Consider the following 21,497-nt stretch of genomic DNA (forward strand, 5'->3'; position numbering starts at 1 on the left):
TTGTGATGTGGATCGGAGTTAAACGTGATGACGGAGTACGAGTCCCGGAAAGAACGGTTCCAGAAAGCAGGTAAGACAAAAACCAAAAAATAAAATAAAGAAGTAAATAACAGGGTGAGAATGTGGTAAAATCTGAAAACGTGGTAAAATCAGGTAAGGGCTTTTCTTTTTCTGGATTGCTTATGAAAACACTGTCTATTTGGGTTTAGTAAAGGAGGAGGGTAGGTCAGTCGATCGTTCAGTCAGTCAGTCAACAGCGGCCTCTGGTGGATTTACGTGAGAACAACAGGCACTCGCGTGTGAAATTTGAGATCTGAAAAAGCGTTTACAGCGGCCTCTGGCAGATTCGTGAAAAGAAAAACGGTAAAAATAAAATGTAGCTCCTAGGACATATTTGGCACTCTACAGAAATCTATATGGGGAATGTAACCAGAATAAGCCTGGCTTGTTGTTTTTTTCAAATGATTACATAACAAAGTACTATTATCCAATGACTTGTTCTAATTATCCTAAAATGCCCAGGTAAACTAATTATTCTAGTAAAGCATTTGCACTTTAAGCTGAATAATAATGTCTTGCAAAATTACTAATTAAATATGCACCCTCATCATGGCAAAGACAGAATAATTTAGCTTTTAGAAAGTAGTTTTAAAACTATTATGTTTAAAATGAATTGAAAAAGTCTTCTTCCGTTAAAAAAAATGGAAAATATTTGAAAAATAATTACAACTAAACAGAAGGGCTAATATTTACCGTTAACTGTATATATGCACACACTATAAGACAAGAAAAATCCTTAATTTTCAGTGCATTTTTGCTACTGGTGTTATGTGCTAGATGCAAAACAGAAAGCAAATCTGCCATTTTACACTTCAGTTTTGAACAGAGCATTGACATTGTTTTGATAAAGCAAGATTAATGTGTAGCTTCAGATTTTGACCATGTGACTTCTCAGAAACAAGTAACTGCCCAGTACTTTTTTAGTAATACAATGGACATACAGTATGTAGCACACAAAACACCTATAAACCAATCCCTTAATTCCTGCTTACCTGAGATGTACTGTATAAAAGTCGCGCAGATGCATTGAGCTCAGACTCGGGTACCATGATGTTCTCAGCACTGCTACTGAATCTCCTGCTTCTCGTGTGTTTTGCTGCGGCAGGACAACATTATGGAGGCTCGGTCACCTTCAGTCCTAAAGGAGCCAATGCAGACGGGAGCATGAGGGTGAGAACTATTACTATTTATTTGTGCATTAAGACTCATAAACTTAACACATATTTATACAACTTTTTATTTATTCATTTATTTAATTTTTAAATGATTGTCTTATCATTTATATTTTTATAATAATTTTTTTATTATTTATTAACAATTTTAATAACTCAATATACAGTTAAAGGCACAATTATTAGCCCTCCTATGTATTTTATATTTTTATTTTTTATATTTTAACAGAGCAAAGAATTTCCTATAATATTTTTTCTTCAGGAGAAAGTCTTATTTGTTTTATTTTGGCTAGAATAAAAGCATTTGTTATTTTAAAACGCCATTTTAAAGACAATATTATTAGCCCCCTTAAGCATTTTTTCCCATTGTCTACAGAACAAACCATCATTATACAATGATTTGCCTAATTACCCTAAGTTGCGTAATTAACCTAATTAACCTATAAGTGATTTAAATATCACTTTAAGCTGAATACTAGTATCTTGATATTACGTAATTACGTAATCACATCATGGCAAAGATAAATTAAATCAGTTATTAGAAATAAGTTGTTAAAACTATTATGTTTAAAAATGTGTTGAAAAAATCTTTTCTCCATTAAACTTGAAATTGAAATTGGGGGAAAATATACAGGGGGCTAATAATTCAGGAGGGCTAATATTCTTATTTCAACTGTGTATTTTTATATAATTTTTTTTTTATTAATTATCAGCTATTTTATAAATCATTTTTTAAACTCAACACTAACTAACTTCATGCATACTAACTATAGAATTACTTTTCAAGTTACCAAACACAATAAATTATTCATGACAATAAATCTCCTTATTTTATCGTAAAAAATAATTCAGTATGTATAAATAAATGTTAATAAATCTCCTAATTTTATTTTACTTCTTGTTTTAATGTAAATTATGTGAATTACTAAATAAATTTAAAAGAAATGAATTTTATTATTACATGAAAAAGAAGCAATATATGTAATATAATAATATGTAATATTTAAAAATCAAGAGTATTTTTGGTCACTATATTTTAAGGTGTATTTCTAACTATTCATTTAACAACTAAGTAAGGTTAGAAAAAACGTAACTGCGTTACTATATTGTTAGGGTTACAATGGAGGTTAGGTTTACGGTTATTCGTATGTAATTACTCATAATTAACTGTAATTACTACAGTAAATGCATTCAATATATATATAACAAAGTGTTTCTGCAGACAGTTTTTTATGAAGTGTGATTATAAAAAAATGAAACTAATTAATTTTAACCATTAAATGCTGGATATATTCAATCACTGTTGCCACACAACTGTGTTAAAAACCACTTTATAATTGATTTTTGCATAATATTTCCACCATATTCTCTGAAATTCTAAACAAAGAGATCTCTCAATAAATTCTATAGATATTAAATTTAATTTATAAGGCAGATGTATTAAGATTTGACAACATTTTTTAAAGACAGAATCCTGCAGTTGTTGTAACAGGCTCATTCTGAAAACGTAGCCCTATATACGTTGCTGGAGATCGCAAATGATGTAGCTAGAAGTACGTATGGCTGCATTTTGTCTTTAAATCAAATACTACGGGGCGGTGTGACGCTGTTCCTTTTTGCGCTTACCAGCTGACCGCTTACCTCAGTGTGGGCGGCTTTTCCGCTGTTAACAGTTTGTCCAGTTAGCTTGTCATGTACGTTGGCGGACTTGAGACACAGAGAAGAGCTGACCACGACAGATACGATTACGGCAAGGAATGGTTTCAAAAAGCAGGTAAGACAAAAACAGAAACCAAAAAATAAAATAAGTCATACAGGCAGTCGACTGTCAGTTGACATCGGATTTATGCAAGAACAGCAGGCGCGAATGGCAAGTTTGAGATCTGAAAAAGTGTACACAGCGGCGTCTAGTAGATTGGCAAAAACAAAAACTGCAAAATAATGTAGCTCCTGAGTGTATTTGCTGCTCTCCAGCAGGCCCGTGCAGAGACCGTCCAAAGGGCATGTGCAGGATACATTTTTTGAAGAGAGTTTTTGTTGTTGTTGTTGTTGTCGCGCGCGTACTGAAGAGTGGTGTTGTCGCGCGCGTTCTGCTCAGCTGTGTTGTCGCGCGCGTACTGTAAAGCGGGGGGAGGGGCTGGGTTTAGCGCATACTCAAGAGTGGTGTTGTCGCGCGCCTACTGAAGGGCGGGACGGAGGGTGTGTCGCGTCGCAGGGGCTCTTTTGATCAATTGGAAGGGCACTTTATATCCAAGACCAAAAAGGGCATGTGCACTGCACAGGTTGAGCCCTATGTGTGCACGTGCCTGCTCTCCAGTAACGTATATAGTGGTATGTTTTTCAGAATGAGCCTGGGTTGAGTTTTTGGCTGGTCTACAATGCATCAAACTATAAAAATGGCCAATGGAATGTTTTAACTCTACCACCAGGTTGAGTTTCGATTCAAGCGAACCAATGACTGGTGCGATTCTAGTTGGTGGTCCTGCACCAATCCTGGGAATTGTGTCTATGAAGACAGCAGTGAATATGGAGAAATCGATAAAAGTTCCAACGGCAGGAGTAGTTTTACCAACAACTGGTGCCAAACGGAAACTGTTGTCATAAGGAACATCTATGAAAACACACCCTTTGAGCTGCAGTGAGTAACTTGAATTAATTTGCAATAAAATAGTAATGTTCATTATCTAATCTACTATATCATATCTATCTCAGGCAAAACTCATGCTGCTGGGTGCCCACGGTGAACAATCTCAAAGGCTGGTTCTTCCAAACACATGTGGATCTAGGCATAAGATCTGATACCAATCAACCCAACCAATCACCCGTCACTACTACTTTACACTTTCTACGGTAACCTACATGCAGTAATCACTTTGCTTTTTTTGCAAATAGGCTCATTTTTCAAGTCACATAGAGTTAAACAGCTGAGTTTAACCAAATTTGAATGAATTCAGAATATCTCTGGGTTTTGCGGGAGCACTTTTTACTTAGCTTAGCATAGGTCATTGAAACTGATTAGATCATTAGCATCTAAAAAAAAAAGTCAAGAAAAAGTTGATAACTTTATTATTTTTCGTTAGATTCTTCTGTGATTACATCATGTATTTGCTATTTTCTTGGCCGGTATGGCTACAAACTATAATCTCATTCGTAATAGTTCAATTTAAAAAATAATAAGATCAAAATTTGTTCTTCATTTTTTTGGAGCAAGGTGCTAATGGTCAAATATCATTCATTTATTCTTTTTCTTTTCGGCTTAGTCTCTTTATTAATCTGGGGTCGCCACAGCAGAATGAACCGCCAACTTATTCAGCAGATTTTAATGCAGTGCATGCCCTCCCAGCCGCAACCCATCTCTTGGAAACATGTTCAAATCTGATTTAATGATTTATGTAAGCCAAGATAAAAGTGTTTTGCGATTACATTATGTGTTTGCTATTTTCTAGGCCGATATAGCTAGGAACTATACTCTCATTCTGGCATAATTGTTCAGTTTTAAAAATCAAAAATTATAAAAAATTTGTTCTTCAGTTGTTTTTTTTTTGAGTGAGTTACTAATGGTCTAACCTGATTGAATGATTTATGCTAAGCTAAGCTAAAAGTGTTTCCACCAAACTCGGAGATCAGCTGAATTGATGCAGAACTGGTAAAACACAACTGTAAATTTAGTCTATTTAAAAAAAATAAGCTGGAGGGTTCCTTTAAAACTGCTATAAACATTTATTAAACTAATGAGAATGCATGAGCAATGGTTAACTGTTTAAACTTCAGCCTCTAATTAAGAAATTATGATGAAAATGTAATCTTGTTTTTTTCCCCCCTCACATTTTCACAGCGTACCCCAAAACTGTCCTCGTAAATACCGTCTGATAGCCTTTGATCCAGATGGTGACCAGGTCAAATGCAGATACGGAGCTATGCGCAATGTTGAATGTGACAGATGTGACCAGCCAAGAGGTTTCCAGATCGATCAAGTAAGAAGATTAAGTAATCAGAAAGCAGGAATATATAAATGCTAAAGTCTACATTAGTTTAATTTAATCAGTTATTTTGTTTGTTTGTTTTTTTACATGTACACACATTACTGACAAAAAGCCTTGGGTTATTTTCCTCCCTGCTTTAAAAACTAATAAAATACGCACTGAAAAGCAATTACAGAACTCAATATTCCTTGTGTGGTGTGTGTTTTGCTATCATAAAAATAATGGCCAACCTATGAGTGTAAATAGAACTGTGGAAGAACTAAAAATAAAACTAAATCCTAATCTCAATTGTTCGCTAGGATGCCTGCACACTAGACTACAGCTATACCTACAGCACAGGCGTCTACGGAATTGAGCTTGTTGTGGAGGACTACCCAAAGAAACACACCACTCTGTCTTACACCGATGGCTCCAGCTCTTACAGACGCGCTCTGAGTAGTGGAAAATTCCGAAGGTCAATTTTGACAGGAATCCAAATCTATAATACTTCAGTAATTGAACCATGGTGGGAAGAAGCATTCGCCAAACCAACTACAGCAACAACAAGGGGCTGGGGGAAAAATCAACAATCTACAACAACGATTGCTTCTCCATTGTGGTGGTGGTGGCAGCAACAACAACAACAACAACAACAACAACAACAACAAACAACCACCGAACAACCTACAACTACAGCATGGTGGTGGGATAAACATTCTACAACTACTGCTTCACCCTGGTTGTGGTGGTGGGGGCAACCACAACAACAACAAACAACCACCGAAAAACCAAAAACTACAGCATGGACTGCAGCATGGTGGTGGGGGCAACAGCAAAAATCTACTACAACTACTGCATCTCCCTGGTGGTGGTGGCAACAACAAACAACCACTGAACAACCACAAATTACAGCATGGTGGTGGGGGAAACAACAACAAGCTACAACTACTGCTTCACCCTGGTTGTGGTGGTGGGGGCAACAACAACAACAAACAACCACTGAACAACCTACAACTACAGCATGGTGGTGGGGTAAACAATCTACAACTACTGCTTCACCCTGGTTGTGGTGGTGGGGGCAACCACAACAACAGCAAACAACCACCGAACAACCAAAAACTACAGCATCGACTGCAGCATGGTGGTGGGGGCAACAGCAAAAATCTACTACAACTACGGCATTACCCTGGTGGTGGTGGCAACAACAAACAACCACTGAACAACCACAAATTACAGCATGGTGGTGGGGGAAACAACAACAAGCTACAACTACTGCTTCACCCTGGTTGTGGTGGTGGCAACAACAACAACAACAACAACAAACAACCACTGATCAACCTATAATGACACCATGGTGGTGGGGAAAACAACAACAATCTACAACAGCTACTGCTTCACCCTGGTTGTGGTGGTGGCAACAACAACAACAACAACAAACAACCACTAATCAACCTATAATGACACCATGGTGGTGGGGAAAACAACAACAATCTACAACAGCTACTCCTTCACCCTGGTTGTGGTGGTGGCAACAACAACAAACAACCACTGAACAACCTAAAACTGCAACATGGTGGTTGGGGCAACAGCAAAAATCTACTACAACTACTGATTCACCCTGGTTGTGGTGGTGGCAACAACAACAACTACTACAAACAACCACTGAACAACCTAAAACTACACCATGGCGGTGGAGGAAACAAGAATCGTCAACTGTCTTAGAACCTACGGCACCTCAATGGTGGCAGTGGCTGAAGACCACAAGCACAACTACCACAACAAGCCCACCTAAACAGTACAAGACCTCCATGGGTTCATATGAGCGCATTTATGAACCTTTCAGCAGGATCCCTCTGCAGTTTACTGTTCTTGGTAAGGTCTCTCAGTGACTAAAGGTAATATTTCAAATGGTAAAAAAAAATACACAAACAAAATCTGGCTAATAGAAAGTTCTTTTGAGTTTGTTTTTGAGTTTTCATTTTGAAATTCTTCACCAAAACCAGACATCCCCCCTTTCCCAGTAGCTCCGGTAGTCTCCCGCATATTCATGGTGCACGTCATGATTTTGCCAAGTACGATGCGATCCTGGATTAACATCTATGTTGACCCTGAAACATTATTTTTCCATGATCAACATAGATGTTAATCTAGGAACATGTCCTATTTGGTGAAATCAGGTTAGCGTATTTGTGGTAGCTCCCGCAAATTTGGCTCTTGAACACCTTTGAGATGGCATTGGTGAGTGGTGATTATTCAAATCGGTAGTTGTGTTCTAGAACTCCGACTTCTCCCATGTGAGATTAGTTTTTATCTCGTATCTAGGGCTGGGAGGTATATCGATTTCTGGAGATATATTGATCTGTTTCCCCAACGCGATGCAAGACTATCCAATATCTTTCATATCGATATGGTTTGAGGCCACACGAACGCATTCTGCATGCACCAGACCACTCCAAGGTAGCACGCGAGCTCCACTTGCACAAATCAATGAATGCGCGAATGAATGATTCACTCCCTGTCAAACAAAACATTTGTTAAAAATGAACAACCCATCACTACATGCGACACGGAGGAGCATGCAGTGTTGGTGTTCAAAATCCCCCTCGTGTGTATGCACGTCAAACAGCACCTACAGCTGTCACAGCGGTTTATCAGAAACCATTTATCGATCATTTCTTCCGCAATTAACAGCAAGAATGAACATAGAAGCCTTGTCAGATTGACAAGCAGTACTTTAATGTGTTTAAAAGAATTAAAAACGCCAAAAATGGGATGACTTTATACTGCATTTTCAAAGTGAAACCACCTCAAATTCACTGAATATAAGTTTAGTATTTATTACACAACAGTCTCTTCTTTACATTTACAATATAACACATTTAGCGCTGCGTTCTGGTCTGTTATTGCATTTTGACTTTAATTTTTAATTTTATTCTAATCTTTGTATTTATTTATTCTGTTTATTTGATTTATTTATTTTAGTCCCTTAAATGGAAGACGTGGTTTGATTTGTGTGTATGCCTAGAGCACAATCATTTGATGATTTCAACAATTATTAAAACAAAAAAAGGAAAAAAAAAACATGCATTTGTCTACCAAACATTTAATTTTCTATTTTAATATCTCGCTGTTATCTACTCTTTCAACAAATAACAATATAAGAATGATCATTTTAATGATGATGATAACAGGGAGGCAAACTCCTGTGTTTGAATTATATTTTTCTCAAAAACTGTTCAATAAAGTTTTAATAAAGGCTTTAACTCTCAAATAACCATTTATGGGAAAATACCGGATATATTTTGTTTACCGTATTCCTCCTAAAAATACAGAGATTTGATTTTTTTGCCCATTTCGCCCAGCCCTACTTATATCCAGAGGTCAGACAGGAGAACAACATCCAAGTTAGCAACATGAACAAACTTGAGAGTCAAGCAGAGCTGTTACAGATGTATCTGCACCTGAACAATTGGCTGTGAAGAGATTTTTAAGACTCAGAGAGGGTCGTCATGACCATTTTGCAAAATTTTAAACATTGCTCCATTCAGTGCCTGTTAGCTCCAAATAGAAAACAATGTAAAGACGTGCCACAATGGCTCTTTTTGTCTGATGCTGTCTCGGCTGTTTGTCAGATCTTTATGAAACTGTTCTTTCACAGCCAGCACTGTTGTGTTTACGGGTACATGTGAGCACTGTGACATTTACAGCCCCATCTACTACAGCGAGAGGGTTTCGGAAAGTTCAAAAACAGAAACTGTGACAAAGTCTCTTTAAAATTATTTTTGTCCTCAAAAAAAAGAAAGAACTTCATTTGAAGTATACCGGGGCCTTAACTAAACATCACATCAGTGTTATCATCTATGCTAATTTGTGTCATTGCAGTCGATTCAGCTGCTCCATCCTGCACTGAAGGACATTACATTCCTCGCTTTGTGTCACCAACTCCAAATCACGGAGAAGAAATCCAAGCTGCACCACTCCATGAACTGGAAATCAGAGTTAAAGCTGTAGCGGCGTATGCAACGTGAGGGCTCGTGTTTGAATAACTGATAATAATCACTTAAAGAGTTAGTTCACCCCAAAATTTAAATGAAGCCATTAATTACTCACCCTCATGTCGTTCCAATCTCCTGAGGCCTTCATCTTTGCAACACAAACTAAGATATTTTAGGTTTAATCAGAGAGTTCTCTCATCCTCTAAAGACAGCAATGGTTCTGGCCAGAAAAATACTAAAAAACATCCTCAATGCAAAAATAAAGACATTAACAGTTTCTTCTCCTAAGTGTCAGTATAGGGAGAGCGATGTCCTCTTTATGCATGTCTCATTGGTCACACTGCTGATGTAAATCTTGAATGCACCTGTTCTTTGTTCAACTTTACTTCTATAGTGCTTTTACAATGTAGATCAAAGCCCCTTTCACACATACAGACCTCTCCAGAAAATTACCCGCAACTTTCCAGAAAGATCTGTATGTGTGAACAGACCCTTTTTGAAAATACCGGTAAATTCGTTCCAGCAATATTTTGGAAAAAGAAGTTGTAACATTACCGGCAATTTGCCAGAATGCTGCTCTGTGTGAACGCAGAAGGAAGATTGCCGGAAAAAGCGGGTTCATGTCTAGAACACGCTGATGCGAGACGTCTATTTTAGTCAATCAGAACAGTCAGACTTATTCACATTTGTGCGGTATATGAAAATAAAAGCCTTTGAATTTTTTCTAGACATATTTAGCTGCTAGATGTTAGTCAGATTATGTTTCTATGTTCCTCCTTAATGCCAACTGTGTAAAAAAATGAACAATAAAATGCTTATGGTAAGCAACTGTTTGTTTACCTTCAAGCTCTGCTTGACACGTGTGCATGTGAAGGAGCCGGTGACCGCCAGCACGCACACATATCATGTACATCTCAACATCTGAAAGTGTTCCTCCATATGTTTTCATATAAATTGATCAAAATACTTATCCAGCCACATAATTTGTAATGTAGTCAAGTGTGTAAACATTTAGCTGCGGTTTGCGTTTCTGCCTTTGGATGTCTCGCATTTAAATACAACTTTAAGTACAAGCTTTAAATAAAAGTGAAACCATTAAAAAAAGGCCGACCTCTTCTATGTTTACAAACACAAGCGCAGCCGTTTATAGCTCACTTCTGGTAAATGATGTCAGAATTTGCCTGTATTTTGGAATGGATGTGTGACTGGTCTATTCCGGAAAAATTCCGGAACATCCGTGCCAATGTGAACACCTTTTTTATGAATTTACTGGTAAAGTCATTCCGTAAATTTTCAGAATATTTACCGATATCACTGTGTGAAAGGTGCTAGTGACAAAGAACCCACTTTGAATGTTACCACTTGATTGAATGAGCGTTATCAGTGGTTATCAGCTGATAGATATGGACCAGTAGGTGCCTTCTGCGCCTACTGGTAGGCTCAGAAGGTTGTTAACATACATCCACATGGATAATCAGCTATACTAATAGAAAAGGGCCCAGACGCAGATCTGTTTTTCCATTGCTGTGACGTTAGAGTTTAGGGTTGGGGTAGACGTTATTAAAATAAAATTAATAGGAAATTTAATGACTAATATAAATAATTCTTGTTAACTTCCGGCCTCAGCCATATGTGATCTACAGCTGATTAACCATGTGGATAGATGACAACAGCCTTCTGAGCCTACCAGTACTATAGGTGGAGAAGGCCCCTACTGGTCCATTTCTATTAGCTTATATCCGCTGATAACACCTATTCAATTGAGTGATAACATTGGCTGATCAAAGCAGCTTAACATGGATGAAGTTTTCAGAGTTGAAGTTCAGTTCAGTGAAATGTATGTCACTGATGAGACGCCAAAACACTGAAGAGCAAATCCAAAGATGCGTAGCTCCACACATCCCAAATCAAGCAAGCCAGTGGCAACCAAACAACTGGCAAACAAACTTCACCAATTGACAAAGTGAAGGCAAAAAAAGTTGAGAAAACAGCATGGGCACGCGAGGTATGCTTCAGTGCACAGCGCCAATGAACATACATCCTATATTGACACTTAAAACAAAAAAAATGTGTAATAAAGTCATTACTTTTTTTTAATGTGCGCACAAAAGTATTCTTGTAGCTTCATAATATTCCGATTAAACAAATGAAGACACATAAACTGTCTATGAGATTCATGGTATACTTATCTGAACTTTGAACGAGTCTGAACCATTGCTGTCTATGGAGGCTAAGAGAGCTCTCAGATTTCATCTAAAATATTGTCAGATAAGTTCTGAAGATGAACTCATTCGGAACAAATTGAGGGTGATTAGTTATTGACAGAACTTTCATTTTTGGGTAAACTAACCCTTAAACCTGTTTTCATGTTGTTTTATGACTCTAGATATTTGAATGTTTTATCCATTTAAAATGTTTTAATTTTATTGTTACTCGAAACTGTTTAAGAATGTGCTTTGAGAATTAATGGTTTAAAGGCACTATATAAAAATGTATTATTATTATTATGATTATTATTATGATGATGATTATTATTATTATTATTATTATTTCTATTATTTAATGACCCATGCTTTTTAATTCCCAGGGTTACTGATGTGATTATCAGCGGTCCTCTGAAGATAACCAAGCATGCACTGAGCACAGGAGAGTACGCTATTAGATGGACACCAAAGAGGGAAGAACTCGGAGATCATTTCCCTGTGTGTTTCATTGCTGAGAGCATGAGCGGGTGGGTTAGCTATGTGTTATAATTGAAATCTAGCAGCTAACAGCATTGCAAGTGAAGTGATTTTTTATTTATCATCTATTTACAGAGGCAGCATCTATCAGTCTGAAATGAGATGTGTCATGGTCACTGTTGGACGGCAGCCTGGTAAGTAATTCTACCATTGATTATGTTTAGATGGACATCAGAACTCAAATTAGTCCTTAGTCTGCACTGGACTTATGAGGATAAAAGCCTTTGAATATTTTTCCAGACACATTTAGCTGCTAGAAATTAGTCAGATAACGTTTATATGTTCATCTTAATGCCAACCGTGTAAATATTTATCGATAAGATGCTTATGATAAGCCGTTGTTTGTTTACCTTCAAGCTATACGTGTGCCCGTGAAACAGCCCATGAGCGCCAGCACACACACACATATCATGTACATCTCGACATGCAAAAGTGTTTGTCTATATGTTTTCATCGGAGTTGTTCACAATACTGATCATCCACAGAGTTTGTGATGTAGTCAAATGTTTACAAATACAAGCGCAGCCGTTTAGAGCTCATTTCTGGTTAATGATGTCAGAATTTACCAGTATTTTGGAATGGATGTATGAATGCTCTTTTCCGGAAAGATTCCATAATGTCCTCGCCTGTGTGAACAGCGCTTTTTTTTTATTTAACGGTAAAGTCGTTCCGGAAATTTTCCATATATTTATCGGTATCACTGTGTGAAAGGGTCTATACTGACTGAGAACTGTTTAGCAGGCAAAAACAAAGCATACTTTTGGTAATTTGTTTGAATGATTGATTGAATTTACAGTGGATGCGAATGTGATCTGCACCGGAACCAACATGGTCGTTGAAATTGAGCAGATGAACTCTGTTGGACTCCATAAAGACTATCTGCGACTCAACAATCCTGCCTGCACTTTGGACTCAAACGGCACTCATGTGCTGGCGAACTTCTCCCTCAATGCTTGTGGCACCTTGATTGAGGTAATTTTCTCACAGGGTCCAAAAAAGAAGTTAACAAAAATAAACATTTGTCATTATTTAATCTTCCATGGAAAAAAAAAAATGCTGGGTTCCACACAATCAATTTTGTGTTGAGACAACAGGAAGGAATTAAGTTTGCTTATTAGGTTTTACAAATTTAAGTGGATTGAACATAAGACAATTAAGTTGTCCTCAAGGATTGTGCTTTTTCAGCTTATTTTAAATAATTAGTTTGAACAAACTGCAAACATTTTTTTTGAGTCCAGTTATCTTTCAAGCCCATATTCAATTTACCACAAAACAAAACATTATGAAGCCACATGAATAGCTGAATTCATTTTGAAATCTAATATGCAAAGCAGCAATGAAATATGTAAAATGGCAGTGTATTTCTGTATTGAAATTAGCATTTTTCCCTCACTTAGGAGCAGTTTGGTGCAAATGGAAAATTAAAATATATAATTTATATTTACTATTTTCATATGGAGGACCAAATTACCCAAAATTGATTCGTTAAATAACTGATGATGATTTAAGCCGGCATAATTGAATAACTTAAACATTTTAATTATAACTCCTTAAAATAAAACTATAATTGTAAATTTCAATATTTTAAATTCTATAATTTTATTTTCATTTAGCTTTTGCTGGAAATTTGTAACATATTTAATTGAAAATGCTAAAATAAATACAGAAATGCATTGCCATTTTACATATTCTACTGCTGTTTTGCATATTACATTCGTTCATTCATTCATTTTCTTTTTGGCTTAGTCCCTTTATCAATCAGGGGTTGCCACACTGGAATGAACCGCCAACTTTTCCAACACATGTTTTACGCAGCAAATGCCCTTCCAGCTGCAACCCATCTCTGGGAAACACCCATACACTCTCATTCACACACATACACTACGAGCAATTTAGCTTTCCCAATTTACCTATAGCCCGTGTCTGTGGACTGTGAGGTGACAGCGCTATCCACTGTGCCACCGTGCTGCCACATATTACATTCCAAAATCCAAATTCCAAAATTTTTTAAATTTAAATGTTTATAGAATGAGAGTATAGTTCCTAGCCAACTTTTCATTTTCCACCTACCTTAACACACAATATACCTATTGAAGTGTAACGCTTTTTTTGAGTGAGATGCTATTCTCAATACCAAAGCCATATGGTACAAAATTATAAACACACTAATAAAAATTTCTCAAAATTATGGAAAATAACAAAAACAGAATGAAAATATTCAAATGAAACTTTAAAATTGGAAAATTATGCAAACCCATTGGTCAGTTGAGCAAGATGCTAATGGTCTAACCTGATTTGATGATTCATGCTAAGATGAGCTAAAAGTGCCAGACCTCAGCTCAGCTCAATTGATTTAAAAAAATGGTAAAACTCGAATTTTTAACTCTAGGTGAATTGTAAAATGAGTCCCCCACCCCCACCCCCCGCAAATAGAAGTGTTTCTTTAATGGAATGTTTCTGTAAATCATACAGCTGGCGCAGTTTTTTTCAGTTTGTTCATGACAATTTGCATCTGTATAATGTGATTATTATTAGCAGTATTATTTATTATGTGCATATTTATATTTGCTTTATTAAAAACAAGTTTAGATTTGTCTACCTGTCGAGTTTTGGAGATGTCTGCATCACTATATGGGTATAAAAATAGGACGTGTGTTTGGATATAACCACACTTTGTTATCATTGTTTAATTATTCGGTTGCTGAAAATTATAACTGAATTCAGAAATAGTTTTGAAACAAATCTTTGCGCTTAGCAAATGAAATTAAATATGTTGGCTAATGGATGTCTTTAGTGGAGTGAGTTTCCACCATTTCCTTATCCATGAAAGTAAAGGAGTAAAGTAAGAAGTAAAGTAAAGAGAAAGTAAAGAGGCCGAATGGAGGAGGCTTGTTCTTTATTCTCGTGCTGCAGATCCTCTGTTTAACTGTTTTGTTGCTAGTGAAGCGTTTAGTTTTTCAACTTACAAAGTCCACCATGTAAATAGCAAATGTGCCATGGCATGATGCAACTGACTGTTAAAGGGAACGGGAGATGAGATTCTGATTGGTTTAATGCACGTTATGCTCAAAACACACCCATATCTCATTACGAGAATAAGCACAACTGTGTTTATCCTTAAAATAGCAAAAGTTAATTCAGACATGCCTTAATGCTTTTAAGGCATGTGCTTTAGACTCTGGCTTAGATGGGTAAAATAGAGCCCTAAGCCACATTCACACAAATAACATTTCACACTTCTACATTCTTCTACAGGAAGATGAGCAGTACATCATTTTCAAGAACGAAATTATCTCAACCGATGACCCACACAGCATCATTACCAGAAAACACGAGGTGGAGATTGAGGTCTCCTGCCGTTACGAGAAGAAAAATAACATAGCACTGGAGTTCACCGCAATAAGACACAGGACCACCGTCACAGAGAAAGGCTTCGGCACCCTCACCTACAGCTTTGGACTCTTCCAAACACCAGCCTACTACAGAGAATTAGACGTGACCGCGTACGCAGCCGAATATGAGCTTGGAGAGAGGATTTACATGCAGATTGAATCCCAGTCTTCAATCAACAACACCGAGCTCTTCGTTGAATCTTGCGTGGCGACACCTTACAATGACCCCGACTATCAAACGCACTACACAATCATCCAGGACGGGTAAGATCAATTGATTGAGCTGCAGATACAAATTAGCGCTGGGCGCACACAAGAAGTTAATTGTGCTGACTTTGACCTGATTTCTTCCCTTCCGACAGGCTATGAAATGTCCTAAAATTCTTGGTGGTTTTAAAGACTAGCTTATCCGATTTTCCTGTGATCTGAGGTGTTTTAAAGCCTTTGTGAAATCAAAATTTGCAATGTTTTTTTTGCTAGCGCACATTGTTATTCTTTAGGTGAAGCATTAATCTGTGCAAAGTTAAAGGTGCATTAGTTTAATAAGCTAAATTGTTCATTGACATCTAGTAGATTTATGGCTTCAGTAAGTTTAAAAAATCTCCAGAAATGGTTTTATAAGCTAATGTATTAAGCCGCCTTCATACATAATACGCCCCCTTGTGGCAGTCGTACAGGATATTCAGTTTTGTCGGTGTCCGAAATGAAGGAGTGCGAAAGCAAGAGCCTTTATTCGCTGTGCGTTCACCATGGTTGAATTAATTAATGAATACTAGAAACTCATAGACTGCTAACATTTTTGGAGGGAATGTGGAGACTAAATTATAGTAAAAAAAGATTTAAAAATTAAGAATTTTTTTATTATTATTATTTGTTACTCATTTATGAATAGAGTTTTTTTTTAAATATAGACTTTTTCTGATTCAAAAAATAACAAAAAATTACAATTTCTCATCTCGCGCGCATGGACCTGCTTGGACAACACTGGAAAATATCACATCCATTCAGATTTGTCGCATACGGTCTAGTCGTTAAAATATTTTAACGAATCCGCAGCTCAAATCGGATGCGAATTTTCTGTGGTTCTGTGACTGCTGGTGTTACTAGGTTAGTTTTGATTTGAATAAATTAAAATTACATTAAATATTAATCAAATATTTTGGCCGTTTTGTGTGTTTTGGATAGCTTTTGGGCTGGAAAAAGTCAGCTATATCTGGCAACCCTGCAGCCCTGAAGTGCCGCTCTTACCACAGCATGATGTACGCTGAACACGGACGAATATAACGTTAACGTAAACCCAATCAGAGTGACGTTTAGCCTATTTGCTCACCAGATCTGTTGTGGATAAAGGCCAAATTATAATTAAACTTCACAAAAGAGAGTGATAGAGAGATATAAAGTTGTAATTTATAGCTTTAGTCAAAGAAAACACAAGCAAAACAAAACCAACCTCTGCATGAACAGATGACAGTTAAGCCGACATGGTTCAGATTCTAACATTAACTTACATGTGTTTGTTATAACATACGCATACAATTTCACAACAAACAAAAAGAATTGACAAAATATATAATTAAACATACCTCATGCCTCTTCAGAGTGGAGATGAATAAATGTGTAAAGTGTAAATCTTGCATTTTGGGTCCTGAGGACAGTTTGAACGTGCCTCGTGCAGTCGTTGCCCAGTAACGCACAGTAAATAAATCGGCGCTCCAGTTTTCAAAATAAAAGTCCAACATACATAGTAAACGAAATAAACGCTTACAATACCGAAGGGATAAAAATGATCACTGTTGTGTCACTAGAAAAGGTTGTTGCTTATCAAACGCAGCATTAGGCATGCATATTAATGATCTCAGAGTTTTTTTTATTATATCAAAACTTGATGGCATGACTGCTGGACAGGGGAAAGGCCGTGAGTCTGGTCACAGTTTGGCCCGTGAGTCTGGCCCGTTGTCTACCGGGGTTTTACACTTGTGGAATTTACATGAGAACAAGAAAACAGTGGTGTCTGAGGCTCACAGTATGCTCATTTCCATATAATGATATATTATTATTCTACTGTGCTCTGATGTACCCAGATTTTCATAAGGGCACCTTTAAAGCACTGGGGAAAATGTTTGTTTTGGTAATTTTCCATCAAATTCTGAGTACTCTGTTGATATAAAAAAAAAAAAAAAACAGCTTAAACCTGCCCTAAACCAGTTGGCTGGTTTTAGCTGGTCGACCAGCTTGTTTTAGAGGGGTTTTGGCCATTTCCAGGCTGGTTTCTAGCCATTCCCAGCCAGGTCTTAGCTGGTTAGGTTGGGAGATGACCAACCAAAACCATCTATGTCAGGGGTGTCCAAACTCAGTCCTGGAGGGCCGGTGTCCTGCTGAGTTTAGCTCCAACTTCTTCAACACACCTGCTGGAAGATTCTAGAATATCTAGTTAAGCTGTGGTCACATTAGAGTTTGAGCATGCAATATTCTGTCTTGCGGCGCTGCGAAAAGGGACAGGATTAAACAAGCTTATTAGACTTTAAAAAAAGCGAGCGATTGCTCCATGTTTTAAATTTCTGTCCAGAGAGGTTATGTTTTGATCCTCGATTGGTCTCACACAGTCAAGTGATGCGATTTCGCAGACCAGAGTTCACCAAGCTTGAACTTTGCACCGCAGCAACCTCCGAAACTTGACATATGACCCTGCGTTTCCGGTCTGACGCATTTGCGTGCGTATGAATGGAAGTCTATGGGAGGAAAAGCCCAGTGTGACCGCAGCTCAAGAGCTTGATTAGCTGCTTCAGGTGTGTTTGATTAGGGTTGGAGCTAAACTCTCCAGGACACCGGCCCTTCAGGACCGAGTTTGGACACCCCTGATCTATGTCAAGCTTATTCCAGGCTGGTCAAGGTGATTTTAGCTGTTCAGTTCCCAGTCTGACCAGCTGAGACCAGGCTGGAAATGGCTGGAAAACAGCCTAAAAATGGCCAAAACCCTTCTAAAACCAGGCTGGTTGACCAGCTAAAATCAGCCAACCAGCCTAGGGTGGTTTAAGCTATTTTTTATATATGCTTCCACGTGGGGGTTGGTGGAATTTTTCTGATGTTAGTTTGTTGGTATCATTAACAATATTCCCTCTCTTACCTTTAGTCTGCTATGAGGGAATGATGCACACAAAGAAAGCCCCACCCTCTGTATTTACACCTGTCATATCTCCATCAATTACACTCTTCAGGTGCATCCTGGATGACACACTTGAGTTGTACACAAGCCATCAACCAATGATCCGCTTCAGCATGCAGGCCTTCCAGTTCATCGGATTGCATCAACAGGTACAAGTATCGATTCCACTACAATAAACACACCTAGCAAGCAACATGCAAAAACACAATGCCAATACTAACCAATCAGAATCATTCACTCACTTTCCCTTCACATTCTTTGAACTCGAATCCCTAGTGCTGGGAAACACCCAAACCCTCTATCAATTCCAAACACATTGATTATGGCCAATTTAGTTAATCCAGTTCACCTGTCTTTGAACTGTGGGGGGAAAATGGAACACCTGAAGGAAACCCACATGAACATGGGCAATATATGCCAATTCTACACAGAAATGCCAACTGACCAAGACGGAATTCAACCAGTGCACCAGCAACCTTTACTATAAAAAAAATTCTGGGTTCCACACAGTTCCTTCATCTTGTCCCTACACAGATCGATTAGGTTAACTTTGGTTTTTACGAATTTAAGTGGATTGCACATAAAACAATTATGTTTTCCCAAAAAACCCTCAAAAATTATGTGGATTCAGCTCATTTTAAATAAATAGTCTGAACGTGTCAAAAATAGTGTTTTGAGTGTTCTTGCTTTGAGGCGACAGTGCGAACCAGTGACATCATCTCTCTCATTCTCTGTAGGTGTTTATCAGCTGTTCGGTGATTATGTGCGAGGCGAACAATCCCAACAGTCGCTGCTCTCAGGGCTGCATTAACAGCACCACCGCTCCACCTTCACACCACATCGACAAAAGAGACGCCCCCATCCAGACCAGCAGTCACTTCATCTCCCAGGGACCCCTGCGGCTGAAAAGGAGTGTACAGCATGAAGGTAAAACAGTTGAAGTCAAAAGTATGAATTTCTTTTTCACATATTTCCTAAATGATGTTTAACAAAGTAAGAAATTTTTCACAGTATTCACGATAATATTTTTTCTTCTAGAGAAAGTCTTTAGAATAAAAGCAGTTTTTTTTTTTTTTTTATTTAACGTCAATTTTATCAGCCCACTTAAGCAATAGTTTTTCTATTGTCTACAAATAAATCATAGTTCTATACGATTTGCCTAATTACCCAAACTTGCCTAATTAGTTATGCCTTTTAATTGCACTTTAACCATATATGATCCAGCCCATCAGTTAACCATCTCCTCTGTGTGTTTTCCGCAGTGTCCTCTACAGTTTTGAACCTGAATCTGGTTTTCATTGCTGGATGTCTCCTGGCAGCTGTTGGCATGGTGTGTGCAGTTCTCATATACAGAAGCAGGAGAGCCCAAATCAAATATCGGCCACTTAAATCAGATGAGATTTAATGGATCGCACTTCAAAATGACTTCCTCTTACTTTGCTCTCACAGGGAAGATTCTGGCTTTGAAAAACGTCTTCTGTTTGATCACATTTCTTTCAAATATAACCATAAATCACTGTTTTGGATGCATCTTTGCATTGCACTTTTTTGATTGTTGATGCCAAATGAAATATATATATATAAATAAGCATTAAAAAAAGATAAATAAAAAAAAAGTTTAAAACATTGTTAATAAAAGAGGGAATGAACATACCTACTGTATTGTTTTTCTCATCCACCAAAAGCATTTTCCGAATAGGATTAGAAATAACATGCATTAGAAATACACATATTAAAGAACTGCATTATTGAATTAAAACAAGTATTAATTCCAGTGGCATTAGAAATATCTACATGGTAGAATTGCATTAAGCCAACTCAATTAGAATTTGTGTGTATATATATATATATATATATATATATATATATATATATATATATATATATATATATATATATATATATATATATATATATATAAATGAGCAATATCACACAAGTAGCAGTGCGATATGGCTGTATATCAGCACTGATGGGAGGTGTGCATATAGGTGGGTTTTGGGCAGCCGCTTCATTTGGGTACTGTACCAAAGTTGCCAACCCGGGGGTGTTTTGTTTACAGACTTTACCAAAGAGAGGGGTGGGTGAAGTTACGGGAGTTTTTTTAGAAAGAAATAAAAACAGGATGTTTGCGGGAGACTGGTCTAAAATACGGGATACTCCCATGAAAAACGGAAGTGTTGGCAGGTGTGCTTACCAGTTTAATATTGATTTGATCTGCTATTGTTAGAAATCAGACTGTTTTATCTTCTAAGTGTAAGGGCTTATTATGCGGTTCTGTCGCCATCTTGTGGATAGAAAACGTCAATTGTCGCCGACGAGCTGTGTCTTAAAAATTATAAATATTTTAAAATAGGCACTATTCTTGCAAATAAACTGCATATTTGCAATCTAAACAACTACATTCTCCACTAAAAAAGCCTCTAAAGTGTATTTGGTTGTCAAACCAAATTTTTTACATCACTGTATAGAATTGCAATGTACATCTTAAATCCATATAACACGTTTTATTGTACATGGGAAAATGCTATACAGACTGCATTTTAGAATTAGAATGCATATTAGAAATACATGAATTAATTCATTCATTATTTTTCGGCTTAGTCCCATTATTAAGCTGGGGTCGCCACAGCGGAATGATCCGCTAATTTATCCAGCATATGTTTTTATGCAGCGGATGCCCTTCAAGTTGCAGCCCATCACTGGAAAACATTCATACACTCTCATTCACACACACACTATGGACCATTTAGCCTACCCAATTTCCTAATTCACTTATAGCGCATGTTTTTTAAATTTATGGGGGAAACTGGAGTACCCGGAGGAAACCCATGCAAACACAGGGAGAACATGCAAACTCTAAACAGAAATACCAACTGACCCAGCCAGGGCTCAAACCTGTGACCTTCTTGCTGCGAGGCGATTGTGCTACCCGCTGCACCACCGTGCTGCCCTAGAAATAGGAGAATTTGAAATTTAAAAGAAATATAACTAAATATGCATAAAAAAAGA

At 37.3% G+C, this 21,497-nt stretch overlaps 2 protein-coding genes across 13 annotated transcripts in view; one reads left to right on the forward strand and one right to left on the reverse strand.

Annotated features, from left to right (window-relative positions):
• golim4a (golgi integral membrane protein 4a) overlaps positions 1-17,019 on the reverse strand; it is a 152,617-nt gene extending 135,598 nt beyond the window's left edge. For 11 of the 12 annotated variants that reach the window (XM_073928687.1, XM_073928688.1, XM_073928684.1 and 8 more), the window contains exons 1-2: positions 16,906-17,019; positions 1,053-1,198 (exon numbers count right to left, since the gene is read on the reverse strand). The gene's annotated coding sequence lies outside the window, so the exon portion shown is untranslated. Of the gene's footprint in view, positions 1-1,052; positions 1,199-2,873; positions 3,343-16,905 lie in introns of those variants that run through there. The other variant, XM_073928678.1, reaches the window with a different exon arrangement.
• On the forward strand, positions 1,083-20,136 carry si:ch73-167i17.7. The gene is made up of 13 exons (XM_073930195.1): positions 1,083-1,230; positions 3,662-3,870; positions 3,945-4,082; positions 5,068-5,206; positions 5,515-7,066; positions 9,077-9,218; positions 11,777-11,920; positions 12,006-12,064; positions 12,727-12,902; positions 15,186-15,586; positions 18,538-18,634; positions 19,223-19,412; positions 19,748-20,136. The coding sequence occupies exons 1-13, from the start codon at positions 1,108-1,110 to the stop codon at positions 19,888-19,890; spliced, it is 3,513 nt and encodes a 1,170-aa protein (XP_073786296.1). The 5' UTR covers positions 1,083-1,107; the 3' UTR covers positions 19,891-20,136.
• Positions 20,137-21,497: the final 1,361 nt, after the last annotated feature.

The sequence above is a fragment of the Danio rerio genome, chromosome 18 (assembly GCF_049306965.1).
Source record: "Danio rerio strain Tuebingen ecotype United States chromosome 18, GRCz12tu, whole genome shotgun sequence".
Classification (NCBI taxonomy): Eukaryota; Metazoa; Chordata; class Actinopteri; order Cypriniformes; family Danionidae; genus Danio; species Danio rerio.

Coding starts and splice junctions, on each gene's coding strand:
- si:ch73-167i17.7 (XM_073930195.1), top strand. CDS start 1,108: ATGATGTTCTCAGCACTGCTACTGAATCTCCTGCTTCTCGTGTGTTTT. Junction 9,219..11,776: donor GCTGTAGCGGCGTATGCAAC/GTGAGGGCTCGT, acceptor TTTAATTCCCAG/GGTTACTGATGTGATTATCA. Junction 15,587..18,537: donor TACACAATCATCCAGGACGG/GTAAGATCAATT, acceptor TACACTCTTCAG/GTGCATCCTGGATGACACAC.